At 41.0% G+C, this 25,501-nt stretch overlaps 1 protein-coding gene across 3 annotated transcripts; it reads right to left on the bottom strand.

The window, feature by feature from the left end:
• Positions 1 to 1,267: 1,267 nt before the first annotated feature.
• On the bottom strand, positions 1,268 to 24,291 carry PANK3 (pantothenate kinase 3). 3 transcript variants are annotated; one of them, XM_056502129.1, is made up of 7 exons: positions 23,792 to 24,291; positions 14,709 to 15,061; positions 13,717 to 13,970; positions 13,436 to 13,612; positions 11,390 to 11,513; positions 9,062 to 9,187; positions 1,268 to 7,721 (listed from the first exon to the last, which is right to left on the bottom strand). In XM_056502129.1, the coding sequence occupies exons 1-7, from the start codon at positions 23,817 to 23,819 to the stop codon at positions 7,671 to 7,673; spliced, it is 1,113 nt and encodes a 370-aa protein (XP_056358104.1). In that variant the 5' UTR covers positions 23,820 to 24,291; the 3' UTR covers positions 1,268 to 7,670. The 3 variants fall into 3 exon arrangements, with proteins under 3 accessions (XP_056358104.1, XP_056358103.1, XP_056358105.1); XM_056502128.1 differs by lacking the exon at positions 23,792 to 24,291 and adding an exon at positions 23,688 to 23,771; XM_056502130.1 differs by lacking the exon at positions 23,792 to 24,291 and adding an exon at positions 23,655 to 23,740.
• Between the last annotated feature and the right edge of the window lie 1,210 nt (positions 24,292 to 25,501).

Raw genomic sequence — 25,501 nt, 5'->3', positions numbered from 1 at the left:
AACTAGGTGGAAAGCAGGGAGGGAGGTGTCCAAAGCAGCAGCTCAGCGTTGCCCACATCCTGTGAGCAGCTCTCCTACAGGGACCCGGAAAGTGATGCCTTTTCCTCAGATTACTGCTGTTAACCCTTGTGAACCCTGCAAGGGAATATTCAATGTCTGCTATCAAATGGTATCAGTAACTCTCCACAAACCAGACCAAAGCCTGGGATATAAAAAGTGCATGAACAGATTTCATTAGAGGCAGCTCAGTAATTTACATATCTGGACACTTCTGGGTTATGAAAGACTCAGCCTTCCATCCTTTTAACACAGCCCCTCCAGGAAAGGGATGGGGATCATCAGCCAGGGATGGCACCAGGCTCTCCAAGCTCACAAGCACCCACACATCTCTTGATTTTGGCTGACATCTGCCTCCTCCCTCCAGCCTGGGAACAGCACATCCAGGCCAACCCTGTACAACTTCTATCCTGTACCCCAAAATGGCAAAGTGGATTTACTTGTTGAACACCTGTAGATAGACAGGCCTTGAGAGGAGAGGGTTCCACTCCAGGATTTAAAGGCAAACTTAGTTTTTAATCTGTATTTCTAAAAATAGGAAAGTTACAAGTATTATTAAATTAAAGATTTGCATTTCTTGAGTCCAACAAAAATTCAAATACAGCTGGCTTGAATAGTCTTACAGTAAGAGGAAGTCACTTGTTTCATACAAACTTTAAAAAAAATAAAAATCAGATCACCAGCTAATATAGAAGTAAATGAAGCTTAAAGTTTATCCTGTCCCCTCAGCTTGCATATGGGCTGCATCAGAAGCAGTTAAGGACCCCAGCTGAAATGCATTTCAAAACATAAGCAAAGAGCAATTCCAAGAGAGGAGCAGTTGGTTTATATACATGGTCTGCACTTTGCACTTGAAGCATTTTATTCAGTAAAAATGACAGAGTTCCCCATCCATGTGCAGGGAGCAGCAGGTGCTCCCAAGTGGATTTGGATGGGGAAAGCTTGCAATGCCTCCAGAGCACACTTCATTCTTCAATGCTGCAAACCAGTTTGCCTAGCACATCCAGTGTTCTGAAAAGAGGACCTGAGCTGTGAATTATCATCTTATTAGAGGAAGAAAAGAGCATGAAACCACAGCAGTCACGTTGCTTTAGTTAAAGATAATTCTGCAACAACCCCCAGTATCAAATGCTGCAGAAAATTACAATGCCAAAGGAAAAGAACACACCCAGAAATCCCTCCCACAAAACCCACAAATGCAAGCCAACAATGAACAATCTCAAATTATTTATTAGGAAAAGACAAAGTACTGTTTCAACATTCGTACAGAACAAATGGTAATAAAACCAGGAAATAAACTGTAAAAAGTAGGCCCGTGACAGAGGAGTTGGTTTATGACAAAGCAAATGAAATTCAAACTTCACTCATGCAAACAAGCAGTAAAGAATTATTTACAGTTTTGATGGGATGAATTACAGTATTGTCCATATTTGGGCCCAAATCAAATTACTCAGTGACATATTAAAGGGATCTAATCTGTACATTCAATAATGAGAATCTATAAAAAGAAAAATAATTTAAACAATTTACAAGAGCTGTATTACAGATGGCATAAAGGCATCATTTACAAGAGCTTTTAAACAGGTGACACAAAGGTATTCATGAGTAATTTATGATGAAAAATTTGTAGCACATATTTTTACATCACATCTTCAGTGTCTGAACAGTAAACAAGAAAGCAGAGACATACCATGAGTGCAATGTAATAGAATAAGGCAACTTAACCAAATGGCTCTTCAGAGAACTTCCATCCTACCAGGGTTTACAAGTTACAAATTTACCTCTCTGCTCTGCTAACTAAAACAAATAATTGAAGACAGCATCTGGTGATTATGAGGCCTGCATATGATGAGACAGTAAATGAAAAATTAAATGTTTGTTAAAATGCCAAAACTCAAGAATGTACAAGTGCAGGATATCTAAAGCCCTCTATACCCTAAAACAAGCACATTAATTTTCATGTTTCTAGGTGTTGTAATTGAATATGTCTCAAAATACTAATTCACTAGTCTTTCATAATGCACAATCTGAAAATAACATACCTCCTCCCAAAGCTTGTATTTACAATTTCTTAAACTGATGCCAGAAATGTGAATTGTGAAATGCCAGAAATTTATAGCAAAGACAATCCAGTTCATTTTATAGGCAATTCTAATTAGAATATTTAGATTCAAAAATTACTTTAAATGGGTATTTCTGACTTTTCAACAGCTTCCTAAACATTTTCAGTACTGACTGACTTTCTTGGAAGTTTTAGCAGAGAACAAATGCCAATTGTGCTCTACTTGACACAATCTATGCAAACAGCTACAGTAACAAAACAAGATGAAGGATAACATGGAAATCCAGCTATGAAAACTCATCTGTCTCCTAATGTGCCACGGGCCTCACATAAAGCAGCACAGGAAGCCACACCTGCCAATGACTTGCCACATTAACAAACACAGTCCACACAGTCAGAAAAACCAAACACAAAAGGGAAACTCAAAATAAGGCCAAAAAGTATTGGCAAATGATAAAATTTAAGTCTGTCAAAAGGACCAGGCCATAAATATTTTATTTACAATTTCTATTTAGAATCTTTATATTCAACAAATGATTTAGCACCAGCAGGAATATGCAAAGTAGCATTACTGTGCTCCCCAGGCAGAAGACCTTGAGGCCAAATCTTGCTCATTAATTTAAAAGAATGATCTACTCAAGTAACTACAGAGTAAGCAGGATTTGACACTCAGTTATACAAACTGAGATTGCTCAAACATATTCCATCAGCACATTAATAATTACAGACATATTACAGCATCATTTGAGATGTTTTCAAAAGTGTGTTTTTAAGAATACTTAATATGCTTTCCATGTGTGATGTAAATGAAACTAATAAAATAGGCTTGTTTGCAGACTTGTTGACTTAAGAGAATTACTATTTTTACCACAGTTGCCAAAATACTAGTGGATGTACTTTGGAATACATCAGTAAAACTTTAAAAAACTTTAAGCAGGAATTATCCTTCTACACTGTGAAAAAGCATTTTTTAATATCCCATGGTCATGTCTGAGGACTAAATTCTCCCATTTTATTCACAATGATTGTGAAGCCCATCCCCGCCAACTGTGCATTAATGGGAAATGAAAAAACTACCACACCCAAACAGAAACTGTGCCAAGTGCGTGCCCAGCTCTGCACTGGGACCTACAGGCCTTGCTCAAACACTTACAACCTGACCCACAGATGTTTGTTCACTTTTTAACCTCAGCAAGGCTCTGTTACACATTACATGGTTTTCAAGCCTACATAAAAAGATGTAGATAAGAAGGACAAGTGACAAGGGAAAGAATTAATCTTCTTATAACCAGAACTAGCTCAACAGAACCACACTGACCTTCACCTCTGCTCTGAACTCACTGCCTCTTCAGGATCACAGTGATATCCAGAATGTCAACAGTGAAAGTGATATTTAAAAACAGGTTGACCCCAAATTTATCCAGTAATGACTATTACTGCCTGGAGGTGAAAGACACCATCTAGTCTTTATCTAGCAGAGATTTCTTCTAGATGAAAGACCCTTTAATTAGTTCCTGTGCTGGTTATGCATTGAAGGCACCTGGGGGGAGGGCACACTCAGAAGTTCTGAGTATATTAAAATTGGCAAACCTAAACTGTAACATTTATTGGTGCATTAGCCAGAAAACTGAACTAAACCAAGACAGTTCCAAATGTTAAAACCCCATTGTTATTTTGAAATACCTAGAAATGAGAAGTTATTTCAACTGATATAGAAACAGGTGTTTCCTGAAAACCTATATTGGGTAGTGACAGAGAGTATTACAGCCCTTAAAGGCACCTTGCATCTATACTACCAACTCCAGTGCAAGTAGGAATGTCACAGTACCACTGAAGGAACAGATGATCCATCAGGAGAAGCCAGAGCTTTTGAATATACAGCTGAGGCTAAGTGGGACAATGTGGCTGGTCTCTCTTTTTCCACTCTGTAACTCTGTGTTATGAGCACCTGTTGGTGGAATCACACAGGTGCTTGAGAGAGTGAAACATCTCCAAAAGGCAGGGCAGACACCTGAACATGCTTTGGAAATCCTGAGCAAGCTAACACACCGGGTGTATTGCTGCAGCTTCTCTCTGAACTCCTAAATGTATTGAGACTTTACTCAAAAGAATGAAAAATTGTTTGTATTTAAACCTCTGCTAGGTTCAGTAAAGAACACTGAGGGTGTTTTAATTCCAGCCTGTTAAATATTCAAGATGTATTGTAAGAGTTCCCCTTTCATTCAAACTGCAATTACCCAAGTAGACTTAGAAAGTTCAAAGTGGTTATGTTTAATAGCTTGGAATAACTTCACCTAAGATTGAACTTCTCTACTCAGAAATAAACAGTACTTATCTCACTATAAACTTGCATGATTTTTAGGGAGATACTGATACACTAAAACTGTGCATAATACTTGAAAGAAGCAAGCTGGAGGGATAAGACCAAGAAATGCAAAATCCTTACCCCAAGATTAAGGGCTACAGGAATAGGAAACCAGAAACCTGATTTTTTTTCCTGGTATCTCTTGCTACACTGGATTAAAAGGATCATCTCCACAGCCAATAGAATTACCTGCCATTTCTCTGGTAAGTAATATTGGTTAGGAAACCTCATGGATAAAGTCCCAGTACCATAGAATTGGCATTATATGAAAAAAATTAAAAGGCACTCACATGGCTGACTGAGCTGCAAATGATTACACATTCAAAATGGGTCTTACATTTTACTTTCAACAACTATCACAGAATCTTCCTCTAGAAACTGGTTCCACTTGAGAAGCCAACAGCAGTCCTGAGAAAACCCCAAATTTTCTCTACTATAGTATATCACACTGAATCAATTCACCCTAAAGCTGCTCCAACCAATTAGCTCTGAGGAAAAGAAATGGCAAGGATGAAAGTAAAAACAGACTACATCAGGAAAAAGCAACATACTTCAGTGATTCATATAAAAGAAACAAGCCTTTTCAACCTGTTTACAAGAGAATTTAGAAGAAAAGACATTAAGGCTTATCTTGCAACTATTTGTGATGCCTATCATTTCTCCTGGTGGTAGAGTCAATCTTTAGAGACTAGTAACAAGTTCTAAGTTGACAAAAAATGAGATGAAACCCAAAGATGTGGCTTAAATACAGGATCCCTGCGCTTTACAGTAGGGCTTCACAACTGCTCTGGTTGCTCTTGTAATGAAATAACAATTGTGCTGATAAAATTAGCAACAGGAAGCCAATTTTTTTAGAAGCTCAAGGGAAATATAACAGAGGTAGGGCATACTTTTTGATTCTCACAGTAGTTTCTATACAGTACAGCTATTCAAGAATTACTCCATTTGCTTATTTTGTAACTCTGTACAGTTTACTTAAAAAATGTATGTTAGGTCACATCAACTTCAACTGGTTTAATTAACTATGGGTATTAGGTAATCATCTTCTATATGTGCTTTTGGTTAAATATACAAGTAGCTTCTAACTACTGCTTCAAGAGGACTCTCAGTATCACAAATGAAGTAGCAATAAACATGGTCTAAAGGAACTGTTTCTAATGGAGATGTAGTATGTCTCCTAAAGCACCCTTTGCAAGTAAAATATGCAGTTAGTTTGCAAAATTTTCAGCAGGCTGCCAGAACATTCAGAAAATTAAGTTATTACACAGTTTTATAACCACAGAAAGGTTACTTTTGATAGTCAATCCTAACTCAAAAGGAACAGCTTACAGCATTTATAAAGACATTCTATAAAAACCGTATTCACTTATTTTCTGAAGCGCTCTGATTTAGCATTACATCAGCTGAACTGTGAGTGTAATTTTTAGTTGTTTAGGTCTATAGTGAAACATCAAAGCAAGCACAATGGCAATGTAGTACAAGTACCAGGAAAAGCAACAATAAATGGAACTGCATTTGTGATTAGCATTGCACTTAATGAGTTGCCTACTCTAAAGTACTGTACTCTTAAAGGACCACAGAAAAATTTAAAAGCAAAAACCTTTGATGTTAGTTTGGGGCTTTGAATTTTGAGAAAGAGAAGACTGAAGATAGCACAAGGGTTTCTAACATAAAGGGGATGTATCTGTAAATACAACACAGCCATGCTGTGGAATACTAGAGCAATCAGTTTTAAAAACCTGAAACCCCAAGATATGAATGTGTTTGAGTCTGGTTGCTCCTCATGCACTTACAGGAAATAAATTTAACATGAAAATATCACAAAATTGGGTAGCTCTTTAGTCCACAAAAAGTCATACAGCTACTGACTTTACAATAGTCCTGTAAGTTTAAGATCTCATGCCCTGGCTTTAGGACTAAAGTTATTGTAAGAATCACAACTGTAAATTTTAGAAGTCTACAGAAAACCCCAAAAATCAGTTCCAGAGTATGGATTTTATCCCAAGGCCACAATTTGATGCATGGTTCCATATTGAAGTGCATTAAATATTGGTCCATTTGCTGCTGCAATACAAACTCTGATGCTGTCCTCAACTTCCAAAAACAAACTTCCAAATCCAAAGGTAACCTTTCAAATTCAACATCTACTTGAATTCTGATCAACTCTTACAAAATTATGGGGAAATTACAATTTCAAATCAGTAGGATGGGGCAAAAATTTTTCCATCAAAAACAGAAATAAGCTAAAACATCAGAATTATGAGGTCCCATAATTAATCTATTTGACACTGATTTCTTCAATTCTCTCAGGCTTTGTACCTTTACAAATGATGATTCACGATGGCAGAACTTATGAGGCAAAAAAAAAGTAATCCAGAAGGCATTTTGGAAGTCATGTCCTCAAAAAATAAAAAAAATTAAAAATTATTCCCCTCAGAACCTGACTTCATTAATCACTGAACTATTTTCCAAATCCAATCAAAGATAGAGGAATCTTTCCAAAATACCAGCTGAATCTCCCAGTAAATTAAGGTGAGTATCTTCATAAAACCTTCAAAGTATCAACTGCTTAATCTGTTGCTTTGGCTGTTCTTTATGTTTCTATTCTTCCCACTGGAAATGAAAGCATTAATATTATTTCCATTACACATAAAAATAAAATAATTACTGTGTTTACTGTGGGAAGCAATTGTCTATAGTTTCCTTATCTCTTCAATAGTACCTTGCTGTCTTTTGTTTTCTGAAAGTATACATAAAATTTGTGCTCATAAAAACAGGACAACTAATGAAAATAATTTTTCAGACATCAATTACATAGAAAACTGATGGGCCTAAAGCCTTGGGAATAAACCTGCAATATTTGCATCCTGAGCAAACTTAAGGGTTTGGCATTCCTTTTTCTGGAGTTTCTGGAAAGTTGTTTTCAGAGGATGTATTGCATATGAGAAGTTCTCTACTGGCTACACGTACCAAAGAACATAAATAATAGCACAAACAGTTCACTTGCCAATGCCCAGCAGAGTGAAACCCCGTTCCTTACAACAACAATACTCAGTAGCTTAATCACTTCTTAAAAAGAGTTACAGAAAATCAGCTATTTCCTTCTCCCGTCCCCAGATTTAGTTCCCATCAACAAACAAGTGTCATTCAGGTGGAAAATAGTTCAGTGTAGTGACATCTGGTATCTCAACTGAAATTTGGCAGCCCAAGCAGAGCACCAACAGCTCCAAAGTATCCCTGTTGGAAAAAAAAAAAAAAAATCAAGTTTAAGTAGGGTATTAAATTTTGCAGTAATCACATTTTAGTGACAAGAATCCTCTGATGGATCAATGCTGAAGAAAGAACACTATACACTTTTAATATATAATATTTAATAGTAATTACTGAAGGCTTTGTGAAACAAGCATTTTATTCTTCTTATCTAGCTTAACTTTAGGAGGTTTCCTGCCAAGCCTCACCATACACTGCAGGATCTCTAGGACAGGTATCAGTGACACCAAAAGCATTGAAATCAGGTTTGGTTTCTTTGGTTTCTTCCTAGAGAAGCTGCATCTCTTGCTTGCTCAAAAATCTTCAATACCTATAGCAATATTATTACTAAAGTACAAGTGAAAAATTCCTTGAGCAATCTACACTTTTGGATTGTCTATGTACCTGCATGCAAAGAACCACGTTCTCCTGTTGAATTATTTTCCCCCTCTGGAGTGAAATCTTCCCCTTTCCTGTAACTAAGAAGTATTCAAGTGTTTGGAATATACACTTGAGCAAATGTAAGAGTTTAAAATTTACCCAAGAAAATTTTAAAGAGGGTAGAACTAAAAGGAACCATTCCACTGTTACTGTGGACATCAGGACAGACTGTCAGTCTCGGGATAAGCAATAAAGGAAAAGAGCTGTGAGAATCAACTGAAGTGAACAGATGGAATGCTGTAATATTTTCAGAACAAGAAACTGTGGACAAAATTTCCCAATCCACTGCCCAGAAGCTACAAGTCAGCAAGTGTTGCACTTGTAGTTAACACTGATTGCCTGTATTTTAACCAAAACAGGTCAAAGTGCTCAGCACTGCATACTCGCCTAGATGGCAGAAGCTGCCCAAAAGCAGGTTACTCTCAAAGCATACAATCACTACAACAGCTCTGAGGGGTCTGCAGGGGAATGAAAACAGGCCTTGTCAAAGCAGTCCCGACTTTCAAGACATTGCTCAAGCTCAGCTGAGAACAATGGAAATGTTTCAAAGGGCCAAGCTTTACATTTCTGCACTCTTTGAAACACAGTACTTACTGTTGTTTCCACCCAAGCCCAAGGAAGACTGGTGACCCTTAGCACAGAGTTTAACATTTTCTTGTCTCTCTCCAGAGATCCACAGCATGAACTGTGATACCCCAAAGTGACTGAAGTACTTCCCTGGCAGAAAACTGTTCCCAGAGAACCAATTCAGCAAGACAAACCTCCTCTTATTTCTAATATTTACTGAGCACTTGGTGCCTTAGGATATCACACATGAGAGCTACTCAATAGAGGCTTTTCTGATTTATGGTGAAACAACAGACAGAGATAAATGAGCCACAGCATACCTCATGTTCTAGGAACAAGGCCTTCAGCTGGCCTTTTGACCAGTAATCCAGTGCATATGCAAGAAGCTTCATTGACAAAGTATTCACACGCAAAAAGTTGCCAACAAACACAACTCTGTTTATTTTCTAAAAAGAAAAAAAAGAAAAACAGCAAAGGATTAAGTCTTTTCACTGTTTAACACAGCTTTGAAAACTTAAGCTATGAAAGAGAAGACTGTCTAGAGCAAGGAAAAAAACCACAAAAAACAAACAACCCACAATTAAAACATGATTCCAAAATTTAAAACAAGCATACTTGGGGAAAAGGAAAAATGGTGCAACCCTTGAGAATTAAAGGACTTAATTTACAGACAAGTAGCATTTGTGTTTCAAATTAAGTGAGCATTTTTAGCAATTACACTAAAGAAAGAGCCCAGCTAAAAGTGAAATTAAATGAAAGACACTTCTGTTTGGTAGAGAAGACTCAATGCCTTCATAGCCCTGTACAATGCTGCTTGATCCATATGCAACAAGGCAGCACTGTAAAGAAGCCGAAGGCAGTAAGACATGACAGATGTTCCTTTCATCTTCAGACCTCAGTATACCTCAGCCTGACATCAGACTAGGAGCTGAATACTACAAGTGAGCTGTGAATGTTAATCAAGTCAATTGTAAAAAAGTGAAAATCATTTAATACTCCCCATTAACTGAAGTAAATCCGGCATTAAGCAAAAACATGAAACACTGGTTTAACAACAGGAGAGGAAGAACCAAAGAAAATGTAATTGTGTTATTCCTTAGCACAGTGCTTAAGAAAGCACTTAATTGCATTAAATAAGTGATCATATCCAAGTTATTACAAAAACTAATATGACACTTCAACCTGTAGTCAAATGTCTAATATGCAACTGTTTTTTAACCATCTTGATTAGTTCCCAGTGAAGACAAAGTAGACACATAGTTAAAGCACAAAAACATAATTCTGCTCTACTGCAGGAAGTCAAAATAATTACATTTATTTCATCTTTCTACATCAGTTCAATGTGCCCTATTAGCTACTTCTTATGGTTTGCAGTTCTGTGACATAGCTGGAATTAGACCAAAACCCCTCGGAATAAAGCTAGTTTGTGCCATTTACAAGTTCTGATTTATCCTCCTTTTCTCCCACCCTCAAATATAAATTGCATACATTTGCCTAAGACATGAGAATGTACTTTCAACTTCACCTTCATTTTAACTCTCTTGTTATTGAGCTTTGCCATAAAGCAAAAAACCAAAATTAGATAACACTCACAAAACTACCTTTCTTCTCCAGGACAGACATGAGAGAAAGGTAAAGAAACTGTGGAAGAAGCTACAATATTAAAACCAGAAAATTTAATTAATCTGGCTTCTAATTAAGCAAAAGCTGTTGGTACTTCTGAGACAATCACATCCAAAGATTTTAAGCAGAGCTCTAAATTCAGCTGTGCATAGTCTCCAAAAAAGCTGTTACTAAACCTTATTTTATCCCAAGTTTGTTGATAATGAAGAAAGAAATCCCTGCTGCTCAGACACTCATATCTTCTATGCCTAAATTCAGTATTCTTCCCCAACTTCTTGGCTGTCCACACGAATACTGAATACAAACTGGTTCTTTTTTTAAACTTTGAGAAACAGAAGATGGCAGGAAGCCTTCTCTGTATCAACCAGCAAGATGATAGGTGTCAAAGCAATCTTTAATTCTCAAGAGCTAGAAAAAAATTAAAAATAATGTTTAACTAGAAACAAGTCTTTGATCAGAGAATAAATTCAGCTTGGAGGAACTGCTGGAGACCACCATTATGCACTGGTAAAAGCAGGACTTTCAGCAACTTGAGGATCTGCAGCATTTAAGTCACATATTTTGAAACCTCCAAGCACAGAGTCCACAGCTTGTCTCTGAATTTGTGTTTCAGGGCTGGATGCATTCCCTAGGTGACCCTGCCTTGGCAGGGGAGTTGGAATACATGATCTCCAGGGGTCTTTTGCAACCCAACTGTTCAGTGGTTAAAGTACCAGGAATTGCTCCAGAATATTTTGCCTGTCTGGAGAAGCAGGACAAGGATATTTCTGCCAATGGGGAGGGCACCTGATCAGAAGCTTTGTTAAAAGAATGGAGCACAAAGCCTGCAGGTAAACAGGATGTCGTGACAAAGGACTTGAAGTCCCCTTGCTAAAACAGGGTGACTGTAGGCCCAACTCAAAGCTACTACATAATTCCCTCATTTCATTTGAGAATGTATTAAAAGGTTTAAAATTATACACCATTTTAGCAGTCATTTAATATGAAGACAAATAGACAGATCATTTCTTGTCAGAAGCTTTTACCTCATTTACTGCACACATCCGGGCAATAGAGCCAATGTTATTGGTAATGGTGACCAATATGGCTCTTGCAAGATCTTCTTTACTGACAGACTCCCTCTTCTCTTTGTAGATCATATTCCCAAAACTAGAACAGGAGAAATAACCATGAGTTACAAAGTGATTCATGCACATTTGAAATAATTTCAGAATGGAATTTTTTATGCTGTAACAGAACCTGTGTCTCATTTTTCCTCTTTGAGGAACTCGCTTTTTAAGTCTGTATTAAATACAGCAATTTGACACTACACTGTATTTATTCCTTCACAGGAAACAGTTAATTGTGTTACAATAACAGCCCCCAGCAAAATATTTTTGTTCACATTATTGACTTCCACAAAGAACCACCTACAACAAAACAGTCTTATGCTTCACAGAAGACTACTCTGCAGATCTAGTCACTATAAATTAAGTCACTTGGTAAATCCTCCACTTCTCATACTTGCTTCCTCACAATTACCTATCAATTCTTCTATTCTCGAAGTAGAAGAAAACCAGAGATTAATTGAATGGTTTTATGATGGAACACAACCCTCTGAAACAAAATAAAACAGCTGACAGAATGCAATTTAGGTTGCACAAATGAAGAGATCTGGATCAGAAAGGCACTTCCCTTACCATGCACAGCACAAAAGAAACAACAAGAATCCGTAGCTATGTGATATTTCACCACCAAGGACTCTGTGTCAGATCTAAGTCAGTTTGGAGAGCAAGAATCCCAATTATTCTACAACTTAAAAAGCCATTAAAGCTCTTAAGGATCTTAAAAAGCAAATGAGAACAGAACGTACCAACATAAAGCAAGTTAAAACATATCGACTAAAGTGTAAAGTTTGCACATGTTAAAACCTCTCAGTACATGGGCTCTCAAGAGGCTGGACTCAGGTGGCTGGAGAGGGAGAACAATTAAGTTGCCATGAATTATGACTCACTATGGAATAATAGCAAAGATTTAATGAACACTCCTATGTACATACTAGTTTCGCTTGTAGAGTTTATTTTTCTTATCTTTTGTAAGGGTAGTGAAGCTGTAATATCATCAATAATATTCCCCAAAGGAAATAATTCATGTAACTGTGACAAAAGTCCTCTGTCATTGACAATGACATTCATTCTCATGGTGGAAACTGTGCTCAACAGCCCTCATCAGCAAGAAAAGTTGTTAGAACACTACATCAGGTGTCTGTAGTGACAGCCACATTTCCAAAAAATAATTGGGAGTTGCTCCACTGTAAGAGCAACACGAAAGCCATCTCCCACTCACCTTCTGCTAGACAATGGCTTTACTAGAAGATCCTAGGAAAACAAAAATAAATTGGTACTTTCTTCCCTCTCTTGTACCGGTTTTGACTGGGACAAAGTTGATTTTCTTCCTAGTAGCTGTGTGGTGGCTTGAGCTGGGATAGTTAATTCTCTTCATTGTTGCTACTATGGAGCTGTATTTAGGATTTGTGCTGGAAGATGTTGATACAGGGATGTTTTTGTCATTGCTGAGCAGGGCCTGCACACAGTCAAAGCCTTTTCTGCTCCTCACTGCAGTGAGCACAATGAAGGTGCATAAGGAGTTGGGAGGAGACCATTCTGTTCTGTTCCATTTTTGTCCTGTTAAACAGTCTTTATCTCAACCCACCAATTTTATTTCTTTCCTCCCAGTTCTCTTCCCCATCTCACTGGAGGGAGTGCCTGAGTGGCTGGGTGGTGTTTAGCTGCCTGCTGGGTTACACCACACCACCTCTGCACTCGCCATCACCTCACCTTTCCTCTGACTCACAAAAAGCTGTGCATGAAATACCTCAGGAGGTTTCTTCAAAATCTACCTAGCAGGTACCTGCAGGTGCACAGAGCTTTAAACCTCCAGGAAAGCTGAGGATACACACTTTTAGGATAAAAATGAGACTTGACTACAATAAAATCTTGCAAAAAAGCAGTTCTTGCTGCATTAATAGTGTAAGTCTTGTTTTTGAAGCTCCCCAAACCAACAAAAGAACCCACCAAGAGAGTCCTGCTTACCTGGATGCTACAGCCCATCCTGGTAAACCAAACCTTTCATAGTCTCCTCCATAAATATCCCGAACCAGCTTGTCAGCATGTGTGCTGTCTCCTTTGGATGCCATTTCCAGAGCTTCTTCAAAACTTTCACAGCCTGTCAGCAAACTGCATAACCCAAGAAAGGTCCCTCCACCTAGACTAAGGACAGAGAAAATTTGCTTTTAAATAGAATTTCCTCACATGAAAGATCCTTATGTCATTGCCCCATAGAGTAACAACCCCAAGGCAAGTTTTTAATTTACCTTGTTCCAGTTACTCTTTTATAGTTGTCTTTGGAATGGACTGATAAAATACTGACTCCTGAACCAATGTTAACAACCAGCAATGGGTATGGATCATCCAGGTTAAAAGGCATCTTTTGGCATCTCTCGGGATCTGAGGCATTTTCAAAATAATAGCACTCTGCCTGGCCATTGAAGCTGACAGAGTCTATGTACAATAAGCCTTTGACAAGGCAGTCAAGCTCATCCAGTTTGTGCAGCTGGAGGTTTCCAATCTGTGTTAAGAAAGAAGAAAAAGACTCTAGCAACATGTTCGAACATTGCACAAATGTGCTACAAATTTATGACTATATTTGTACAGCCCAACTTTTAAGAAGCTATCTCACGTGACTAATTCAGGAATTTCCATGCTACTATAAATCCAACAGAGAACCCAGACCTAAATTCTGAATACATAAACCAGCAATTTAATCCGAGTGTAAATCCAGATCTTGGACTACTCCACTGAAAAATTAATAACATTTCTCATCAATTTAAATCAATAAAAAGTGGCCTAGAGGCCCACTGAGGGTCACCTTGGTGGAACTCACATCTGCAAATCTGTTCAAGGTTTTTGGGGTCCCTCCCCCATCTTACAAATCAAAACAGTAATTTCTGAGGTACCAGCACATAGTAAGCTCAATGGCATCATACTAACGCTCCCTGCAACTTCATTAACACTCCAAGGATCACAGGAAAACCACAGCTCAGAAATTCTGTGGGGCTTAAGGCTTGCTACAGTTCTTCCATAGCTCTGCACATAATATTTAAGCTGCCATTCTCTCATAAACAGAAGGACAATTAACAGGGGCTGTGGATTCCAGGAAGGCTCTAACTTCCAATCACACTTAATACAACTTGTACTGAAAAACTATTAGAGCTTTCCAGAGTTTTTCAAAATCCAGATTATTTGAAGCCATCAGCAGCAATGCTCTGAGCATCAGCCTGAGGCAGAGGCAGGCCAGGCTACCTACTGTGCGGAAGTCTTCCTCGAACTTGTAGGCACCACCGCCAGTGGCACAGAGCACCGTGTGTAGTGTTGAGAAGTTTTTATTTCTTCCCATTTGGATAAAGGTAGGCAAATCATGAGTTGGGAACCGAATAAAGTGCAAGTTTCCCCTTCGAGCAAAGATGGTTAAGTCTTTCAGCTCCAGGTGGACGTCCCGAATGCCAGTGGATCCGTAGGCCACGTTGGAAGTCAGGTATTTGCGGATGCTCTTCAGGCTTTCCACTTCCTCCTGCTCCTCCTCCGCAGTGATGTCAATAGGTTCAAAGTAGGCAAGTTTGACCAACGTTCCCCCAATGTCCATGCCAAACCATGGGAAAGCTGTGAAGATACAAGAATGAGCCATTAGGTTTGTTGAAGAGCAAAAGCCATACTGAACCCAGGCTGTTCTTTTCAACAAGACAGACATTAACAGCAAATCTCACAGGAGAAAAGTACGAGTGCTCATCTCAATTACATGACCTTCAATATCTCTCTGGCCTCAGGTAAAAATGGAAAAATGAGCAATTCTACACATTTAAAAGCTATAAGGTGCTCACAAAGCTGAACTAAAAACTCCCCAAACTATACCCTATCTTTCCGACCAACTCCAACAAAATTCAACCACTTTTTTTTTTATTGAGAGCAAAGGATTTAAATAACCTTCATTTCTAAAATAACAGCTCTGACGTAGTTCAGCACAAAGACTGCAATGCACACTTGAAGAAAGCAGGTTACACATTTCAGCTGACAACAGGGACAGGCCAGGTACTCCTCCTCTAACAATCCCTCACATAATGTGCTTGAGACAAAAGCTTTAATGTATTTGGATGCACTTTAAAAACTGAGCAGTTATGATGCTCAATTTCTATCTCCTGAAGTTAAAGGGATAACAAAAAGTCCTATTAAAAAGTGCAAGCAAAAGAGAAAATTAATATTACTGAATTTAGGTTCCATTTCTTGGTTTCTTTTTTTTTGGTATCTTAGCTAGGAAGGGGGAATTTCTGTACTACGAAATAACAACACTAAACCACAAATGCTTTGCCTTTGTCCCGTATGTGGGATGACTGCAGTTCCTAAAAGGGATTTTGTCTATGACATGCAGGACCAAAATTTGCATATGCCTCTATCAATAAATATTCCTAACTAAGTGCACTGAAACAGATACTCAGAAACCCTACAGCAAAGACAACATCTTCAACTGAGTGCTTTCCCATTGTCATTTCCCAGAAATAGTACCTAAAATTCAACTTTTAAGTTTAAAAAAGATCCTGGATGCCTAGTTGGGAAGCTCATATTCTGTTTCCCAGCTGACACTAGAACTTGCTTGGTTTTGCCCCCTTTTTTGGTTTTTTTGCTTTTTTTTTTTTGAGTTCCAATTTATCTCTTCAGATGTAATTTATATCTTACAGAAGATATGAAACACAGGAACAAAATCAGAAAGATGTTAATATGCTTATCATGAGCAAGATGCAATTACACTGTATTTACATTACGAGTGAGATCTATCCTTGAGAAGAATGATCTACCAAAATATTTTACTATATTTAGGCAAGGCTGGCTGTGTGTCAGCTCATTTATTGAGTGCTAAATTTAAGAAGAAAAGAAATCTCGATGATGCCTCAACTTTCCGAAAGGGGCATCAAGAGAATATTGTTAGATATTAACAAAAAAAGTTTTAGTTGGTTATCTTATCTTGAAGAACTCAATTTAAATACAAAGGTAAATTCTGTGAGCAAAATCTAGCTTGAAGTGGAAATGAAGTTCTGTAAAGCTGGTACCTCTTCCATATAACTGAGGGCTAAGCATAAGACTAAGCATAAAGACACACACAAATTGAGTTTGTGACTGCATGCCAGCCTTCTTCACCTGTCTGGACGTAAGAAAATTTGTCATCTTACTGATGGACCACAATTAGCTGAGGATTTATTAAGTGACCTCACCAAGTTTCAACCTCCTGTCATGAATATCACTCAGCAGCCCAGAACATGCTGTAGGAGTCAATCCAACCCATGCAGAATTCAACCACAACACACCAACCCAAGCACTACCTGGATTCTTCCCGTTCACCAGGCCTAGTGAATAACTGGGATCTTGTCCTCCAAAAAGGAAAGAGGGGGGAACAGCTGAAAGTTCATGTGATGAGTTTAAGGATGATTTGGTGCAAGTCATGCCTGTTTGTCAGAAGATTCACTTCATCCCATGTTAAATGATTCAAAAAGCTTTTGGAAATACAGCATTAGTCACGCCTCTGTAAGTCTTAAGGTTTATAGATCTTGTACACCAAGTAACAAACAAGAACAGCTGAACTGTACGTTTATGCCATAATTTAAATGGGAGCACATTTTATGCTGAAAAATATCATGCTGTATATGATCAGTTTTCTGGGTTAACTGACTGATCTTAACAGCCATTTGCAGACCTTGAAACGGAAGAAATAGGCCAGTTTTCACCTTTGTGACATATCATAGGAAGTTTTACATTTTTCCATTGAAAATTTGTCAAGATTTGGCTGGTAAAATACATTGCTCAAGTTTCATTTGCAAGGTGGAGGAGTTCTGACAAGCAACTGGGCCCACGTAGTGTTAACTTAGTCCTTATACCAGCAAGAAGGTGTTACACAAGGATTCTTGTGCATGCAAGCCACTCTTGGTTGATTTATATGGATTTTATTACAGGTGCAGCCAGGAAAATTAAAGCCATTTTGTTTTCCAAACACAGAAGGGGATCCATGTACACACAAATGGCAAGGGCATAATCAGTTGGATTGCAAGGATACAAGGATACTTATTCATGCCTGAGATGTCTTTAAATAATAGAAATACACTGATTTTACTGAATTTGAATGTAGCTGTACATGGACACAACATGGAAACCTCATGAGCCTTCCTCTTACTGCTGCAGGTTTACTTAGAGTAGATCCTGGCTCAGGATCCATCATATCTGGATTCAGGGATACATAAATGACTATAAAAGGTATTTTTTTACTCGTATTTGTGGGTCATGCTTCTCTGAGAGATTCAGGAGCATAATGCCAACAGCAAAACCTTTAGAAAAATAATATCCCCACACATCAGCTTGATCCTTCCAGTAGTCACAGTTACAGAAATATATCTGGATGAGACCACTGCCAATTACCCAAGCTTTTTTTCAAGCTTACAGGTCTGCAGATACTAGGTTTGAAGACTTGCACAACTGTAACCATCATTTCACAGCTTCAATCCATAAGGAGAGTCAATTCCCCTGCACTAAAACTGGACTTTTTTGCACAGCTCTGTGGGGATTAGATCATTAAAATATTTTTTCAGCTCTTCCTCTAAATGCTGTTCCCAGAAATATTCCACAAAAAGTGATGCACAGCTCAGAAATATTCCTTGCTGAGAATTTAACTTCTATTCACAGAAAAAAATCCAGGGCCTGACTTTTCAAAGTTCAGCTCCTCTGTGAAGTGGTCAGCAACAATGTGAAAAAGGGAAAAGTAGGAATCCAGCTTTTTATTTAACAAGCTCAACTGCCTTGCATAAACTACATAAAACTCTTTCAAAAACATACACTCTGCTTTTAGGAAGTCAGGCCAGGCTCTATTTAAGAATACACAAAATACAGATCTTTACTATCCAAGAAGAGACAGATACATGAAGTAGAACACTAACTGGGAAGCCAAAACCCATATGGTGTTTAATGTGTTACTTCACACCAAATTTAACTATCTTCAGGACAGCAAGTGGAGTAGCATAATGTACAACCTCCTTAATTACAAATCCAGATTTTCTTTCACTCTCCAGCCCTGCCAGGAGCCACTGTGGTTCCTACCTAGACATAGCAACCAGGAACCTTTGCAACAAAGCAACAGATTGCTCAGTACATGCTGTGAAGACGGCTTTGAGGGGCAACCTGCTCAGAATTTAAAAAAAACGGTAGTCTTTAAAAGGATTCCCTAGAACTGCTTCCTGCAATTAGAAAAGCACTTCCTGCAAGGCAAGAGTGCTGTGGTCACATAATGATGGAGCAGTTCTGCTGAGTAAGAAAAGCCATGCTGGTGTGGCTGCTGCTTGTTATCTAAACCTTAATAATCTTCAGAGATACACAAGGAAGCCTCATTCTCTTATGTCTGCCCGTCTCAAGTTCATGCTGTACACAGTCATTGGCAGCAGTCTTAAGGTTACTTATATCTTATCATAAAAGGTCTTCAGATGCCAAATGAAATAATTACAGTACACGTCTTGTTTGTGCCAAGGCAAGCACAAAGGTTGAAGCGCTTTCCTTTTCCATGGGTACTTCAGGGGACCTTCGAAGCTTTCCACCCAGACCATACACCTGCATTCTGATTTTGTACATCCATTCTGGATCCAAAGCTGCAGAAGTACACACAAAGACTTAACTACTCCCTCCTTTTTAAGCCAGGCCTAAGATTGCTCAGTTTAATGCTTTATTTGTATTTCGCTTTTAAAAACTGAGAAACATATTCCTGTCAACCTCTTTCCTATGAACGCAATGACATATTGGAAACACAAACACCTTTGAAATACTTCATTTTCCCTGTAAGATAAAGTAACACTCTGGGTCAATCCTGTATAAATTAACAAGAACCAACCTTCAAAGAAGAGCAGCTAACTCCTAATTCAAGCTGGGAGTTTGGCACCATGGGGAAAAAATAAATTTGCAGCTGTCAGTGACAGCAAAGAACAGCCTACCACATTTTGTGTCATCTCTGTAAGACAGCTTCTGCATTATTAAGAAACAAGACTGTTGCACTCCACGTACAGACCTGGCTTGGGTAACAACTGCCAAACAGTGCCAAAGTTCAAAATGCTATACAGCCTTCAAATACAAGAAAGAAAAAGGATGATGAAATCCACAAAAACTTAAACTTACTTCTGCCAGCACTGCAACAGTTCTGTATGAAAGTATGCAGTATCATCAGTTCTGATGCCCAAAACTTCTCTACTTCAGCTCAGTATGTAGCCTTTGATAACAAAACTAACCTTGATCCCATTCTTATCTGAATACTGACAAGGCAAACAACTATTTAAAACTTATACTGAACTATTACAGTTAGTGTTTATAAACACAAACTAAATGCATTGTGCAATTTCTCCAAATGCATCCATTCCTATACTTCCAGCACTTCCCTATAACATCAGCATGCAGCAAAGTAAAACCTGATGGCAAATTTTAACAGCTAAATCAGCTGGGGTGCTAAGGCAGCTAATGTGAGCAATGGGACGAGTTAAGAGAAAACACACCAAAGCTTGCTGAACTGCTAAATTAAATGAAATTAACCTGAGGGCTGGGCAGCAAAATGCCTTTGCTGTGCCCATGAACACCAATCTAAATGGCCTATGAGCCTCTACAGAGCAAAACTGCACTTAAGTGTCCTTAGTCCTTGAGACACTGGAGACTTACTCTCCTTAACAAGTTGTGTAAGAGGTCTTTGGTTCAAATATTCCAAGTCCAGCTCAAAATACATTTGGACTGGACAGAATTTACATGCAAATTAAATGTATCTGACACACCCTGGCACATCTTCCCATTTTCCTTGTTGGAAAACTCCATCACGCTCTGCAAACTCCCACTCAAGCAGCTCTAATCACGCTCCAGAACAGCCCCGTTCACAGTGGGAGGACAGGTGGTAATGGGCAATTACTGTAACTGCTCTTCATGGGCTTTATCACTTCTACAAGTGGGTACCACATAAAGCTTAATACAAGACAAAATATCACAGCTTTCAGCTTCTCCCTCCTTGCTCATTCTGGTAATTTTGTTGACATTTCAGCAGCGGTCTCTTTGGGGATAGGTGTTATTATGGCGAGATACAGAATGCAGAGGCATAATTTAACACTTAAAGATGCACTTTTAGTATATACTGCTCCTGGCAGTATTAATCTATTATCAGAAATACATTTTTCAACTGCAATTGAGTGAGACCCTGTAACATCTGCTATGGGCTAATAACCAGATTTCAAGGACTAATAAGAAAATGCTAGGATACCAAAAAAACTATACAGGAAATTCCATGGGGGAAAAAATCAAAACATCTATTTATAAGGGATTCTCCATCAACCCAAATAGATTTTTCCTCAACTTTACTACACTAACCCTCCATGTGTCCACAATGATTACATGCATCCATAGAATCACACTGGAGAAAATAAACTTGAAATTGTTCATCAATCCTTTATATTCATGCAGGATTTTGCAAATCTCTGCAATGTACATTCATATATTAGCGTGTCTCAATTCACCTCAAGGGAAATGCAGGCATTTGTTCTCAATCTAGGTTCACTGAACAATCAAAAGGAACAAACTGCAAAAGGTAACATACACAGTGTATCAAATGCTCCAAGTCTTTGCCCTTCCCTCAGCACTGGGTTAGGCTCGGGAGCCAAGGGGAAGGGCTCCAGCTCCCCTGGAGGGCGCAGCACGCTGGCACAGTGCCCTCGCCTTCCCCCGCCAACAGGCACGGCTCCCTGTGAATGAGATCCTGCTCTCTTCCCTTTGGGCAGATCCCACACAGCAGCAGTGCTGCAACACTTGCTGCTCTCACATTTATCATCCCAACCCACAAATAACCTTTGGAAATTTCCTTGAAAATTGCCAGCCATTCTTCCCCATGGGCATTTCCTCAGAAGAGCTATCACGCAACTGCTGCTTGGAAGGTTCCTCTGGAGGTCATCTGGTGTGACCTCTCAGTTACACCAGCAGGACAACAGCCAACACGAGATGAGGTCAGCTACAGCTTTGTGCAGTCAACACTTTGAGGCCTCAGAAGTTTTTCAATAATCCTACAAGAATGGAGACTTCACAACCTCTCCAGCTTCCACTGCTACACTGACTTAGTAGAAGGTTTTCTTGACTTTAATTTTTCTTCCTTTAAAATGCTTGACTCCTCTCATCACCAGCAGATGAGATTTAAATGGCCCTTTACTAGTGTCTTACAAGACAGCAAATCTCAGAAGCCACGTTCCATAAATTCTGCTGTGTTTCTCACAGTTTTTACTCCATCAAATTAGTGACAGCACTAGTCAGCTGAAGATCTGGAAGGGAGGACCACACAAGCATGTCTAGGCAGTGTACCCACATCAGGAACTCCGAACTGGTTTGGTGCCTCCATTCCACCCTCACCTCTTTCATGCCAGTCACTGCTATCAGGCCTTCCTTCCTGAGGCTAAACACCACAGATAAATGTACAGATAGACTAAAGCAATCTGCTCAATTCTACTTTGCAGGTTCTTAAATCAAGTAACAATTATTCATTTTTCCCCAGAACCACATCTGGCTCCATCACAGATGATTAGGTGCTCACTTGGGCTAAGGAACTTACACTCAGCAATTGTATTGAAAATCGTCTACAAGTGTCTTAGCCAAACGATTTGTAAACAGTCTAAAAGTGGTATTGTGAGCCAAACTCAGCTTTCATGTCCATAAGCACTTAAGCCAAACTGATAGCAGTATTTGGGTACCAGAACCCTGAACATCAATTTCCATCTTCAGGGCTTCTGTGGATCTGGTCCTCTTCAAACATTCAGCTGCTCTCTCAGTGTGACTAACCATGAGCAGATACTTGCAGATTGAGTCTAAAGTTCACTGCCAAAGAAACTCTGTGCTATTATCTTTTAAAAGCCACCAGCTCCAAAGTGTGTTCAAGAGTCAGGAAGAAATAAACAACGTAGTTTGACACTGTATCCTTCCCCTCCTGCTTATGCAGTTCCAACAGTTTCTAATTCCCACCATGAAACCAACACCAAAGTTCAAATTCAAGAACTGGAAGAGTAACTACAACTTCAGCATATTTGAGTAGTTCTTGATAACATTTGCACTGTTATTTAACCATAAGGCTTAAATCCACCACTAAAAAAACCAAAGCTTTGAGGTCCAGCAGAGACAGTCCTGAAATTAGCAGGCTTCTACAGCAGGAGCAGCCATAGTCTCCCCACTTCAATTATCAAACCACTATAACATTTTACAGCCAGCTACTGCTGTCTTGATGAGATTTCTTAATATTATACTAAGGGAAAAAAATGCTGCCTGAATTTTACTCTTCATAAACATAATTAAAGTCAGTTTGGCAATTTCCACACACTGGCACTAACAAGAGGTGATGGTTAACTGTGTGCTATAAGATGCATATTTAGGGTTTCCCAACAAACCACAGGAAACAATGTACTTTTAAAGCCTTTATAGCCATTTCTAGAGCTATGCTAATACTTCCTGTGTTAAATATGAGATTGGTGATTTTCTTCTTTTTGGGCTGCTCAAAAAATAGATTTAAAACATCAACTTCCAATATCCTGTCTTAGTTTTATGCTGTTCATTAGCTAGTCATAAGGCCTAGAAATTTGGGACTAGCCACAGTTTCTATACAGTAACTCACCCAGAAAGTAAGTACTGAAGTATGATGACAAAGAAGATTCTGAACTCAATGGAGCAATACCTGCACCCTTTTCAGCTAAGGCACACCTGTATGAGCCTGGCAGGTGTGTTGCCTTGCACAGCTGTGCATCTGTTACACTGAGAGCACATCAATGCAATGCAGATTAACCACGCTCAACCCAAATCTCTCTTTCCAAGAAGAAGCTGTAATCTTAAGACATTTTGTTTACATTTACCTGAGTCTGAACCATGTTTGTGCCCTCCAAAACAAACATGGCACTCCAGAATAACACATAGCAAGAAATATTATTACAGCTGTGATTATTAAAGGATAGCATTCAGCGTATTTTAATGAAAGTTACATCTAAATATTAGTAAATATTCTAAAAATAATTAGAAGTTGATTAGCCCTTAAAAATCAAAACTGTAGCAGCTGCAGCCACCTGCGCAGATGTTCAGCACAGTGCTTAAGTGCCATCTTCATCAAACACAGCCCCATCCCCAAGAAACTGATTATTGCACTTTCTATTCTAGTCCTTCCGACGCCAGCACTGAGGATCACCTGAACCCCGACACCTCGCTCAGAGGGACGCACAGGAGCGAGCCGGGTCTCTGCGGGCATCTCCCGGATCCATGGATGGGCACCGCCCGCCGCGCAGCCCCGCGCCCCCCGCGCCGCCTCCCCCGGCCCGGCCTTACACGGCTTCTTGGCATCCTTGATCTTCATGGTGCTGCGGCGGGGGCCCGGCTCGCTGCCGGCCGGGGCGGGTCTCCAGCCGCTCGCCTGATGGGGCGGGCAGCGGCGGCGGCGGCTCCGCGGGGCCGGGCCTCGCTCTCCTGATGCTCCTCGCCCGCCGGGCGCCCGCCTCCCGGGGAGCGGCGCTGGCCGCGCCCGCCGCTACGCCCGCGGCCCGGGCAGGGGCCGCTCCAGCGGCGGCATCGGCGCTCGGGCTGGGGCGGGGAGACGGGGCGGGGCGGCCGCGCTCCGCTGGCGAGGCGCCGACAGGACGGTGCCGAACGGCGGCCGCGGGACGAGCCCCGGGCGGGGAGCGAGGGGAGGGCTCCGCTCGGCCCCTCGGTGCAGGAGCGCGGCCCCGGCGCTGCCCCGCGGAGCCCCGGCGGACACGGGCCCGGCCGGCACAAGATGGCGGCGGCGCCGGAGCCGCGGCCGCGCACACAAAGGGGCCGGGGCGGCTCCGCGCCCGCCCCGCCGCTGCCGCAGCGCTGCCCCCGCCCGGCGCGGGGCGCGCCGGGAGCCGCAGTCCAACAGCCGCGCCTACGGCTCCCGGCGGGCCCCGCGCCCTCGCCGCACGGGCCCTCACCCCACGGGCTCTCAGCCTCACCGCACGGGCCCTCACCCTACTGGGCTCTCAGCCTCACCGCACGGGCCCTCACCCCACGGGCTCTCAGCCTCACCGCACGGGCCCTCACCCTACTGGGCTATCAGCCTCACCCCACGGGCTCAGCCTCACCCCACCGGGCTCTCAGCCTCACCACACGGCCCCGCACCTCGCCCCGCGGGCCCGCCGCCAGTCGCCGCGCCTGGCCGTGGGCAGCGGGCCAGGGGCAGCGGGCACGGGCCCCGCGCCGCGGTGACACCCTCGCTTGCAGGCGGAGTCGGGCCCCGGGGTCCGCGCTCTGCGGGCTGTGAGAGCCACGCGAGTGCTCTGTGTCGCTAAATAAAACGGGCAGTTGAAGTCTGCTTTCATTTCCCCTTGCTCAGACTGAAGCGCTCACACATTTAAGCACCAGAGCAGTTTGGGAAATGGCTTCTTACCTGTGCCTGGACTCCAGTGATTGCACCAAAATTTTTATTTCCCTAGAAATTTTAACTCATTTGGTGCAACAGGCTGATGTTTAATCACACAATCAGGTTGGAAAGCACCTCTCAGATCACTGAGTCCAGCCTAGGAGCGAACACCACCAGGTTACCTAGACCAGAGCACTGAGTGCCATGTGCAGGCTTCCCTCAAACACTATGGACAGAGACTCGGCAGCCCATTGCAGTATCTAATCACCCTTTGTGAGAAGAAGTTCCCTGTGATATCCAGCCTCCCGGGGAGAGGTTGAGGCCCTTCCCTCTCCTGTCCCTGTTCCCCCGCTCACTACCCCTCCTGTCAGGGAGCTGTGCAGAGCCCCAGGGTCCCTCTGAGCCTCCTTTTCTGCAGGCTGAGCCCCTTTCCAGCTCTCTCAGCCGCTCCTGCTGCTCCAGACCCTTCCCCAGCTCCATTCCCTTCTCTAAACTCGCTCTGGCCCCTCCATGTCCTTCCTGAATTGAGCGGTCCAGAGCTGGCCATGGCCCTGAGGTGCCCCTCAGCAGCACAGGGGACAGTCCCTGCCCTGGGGCTGTCGCTCACACTGTTCCTGCCACAGGCCAGGATGTGCACAAAGGTGTGAGCGCTGTCGGTG

Source organism: Oenanthe melanoleuca, chromosome 13, assembly GCF_029582105.1.
Source record: "Oenanthe melanoleuca isolate GR-GAL-2019-014 chromosome 13, OMel1.0, whole genome shotgun sequence".
NCBI classification, from domain to species: Eukaryota; Metazoa; Chordata; class Aves; order Passeriformes; family Muscicapidae; genus Oenanthe; species Oenanthe melanoleuca.
The sequence above is the reverse complement of the archived record's forward strand: the minus strand, read 5'-3'. Positions and strand labels throughout refer to the sequence as shown.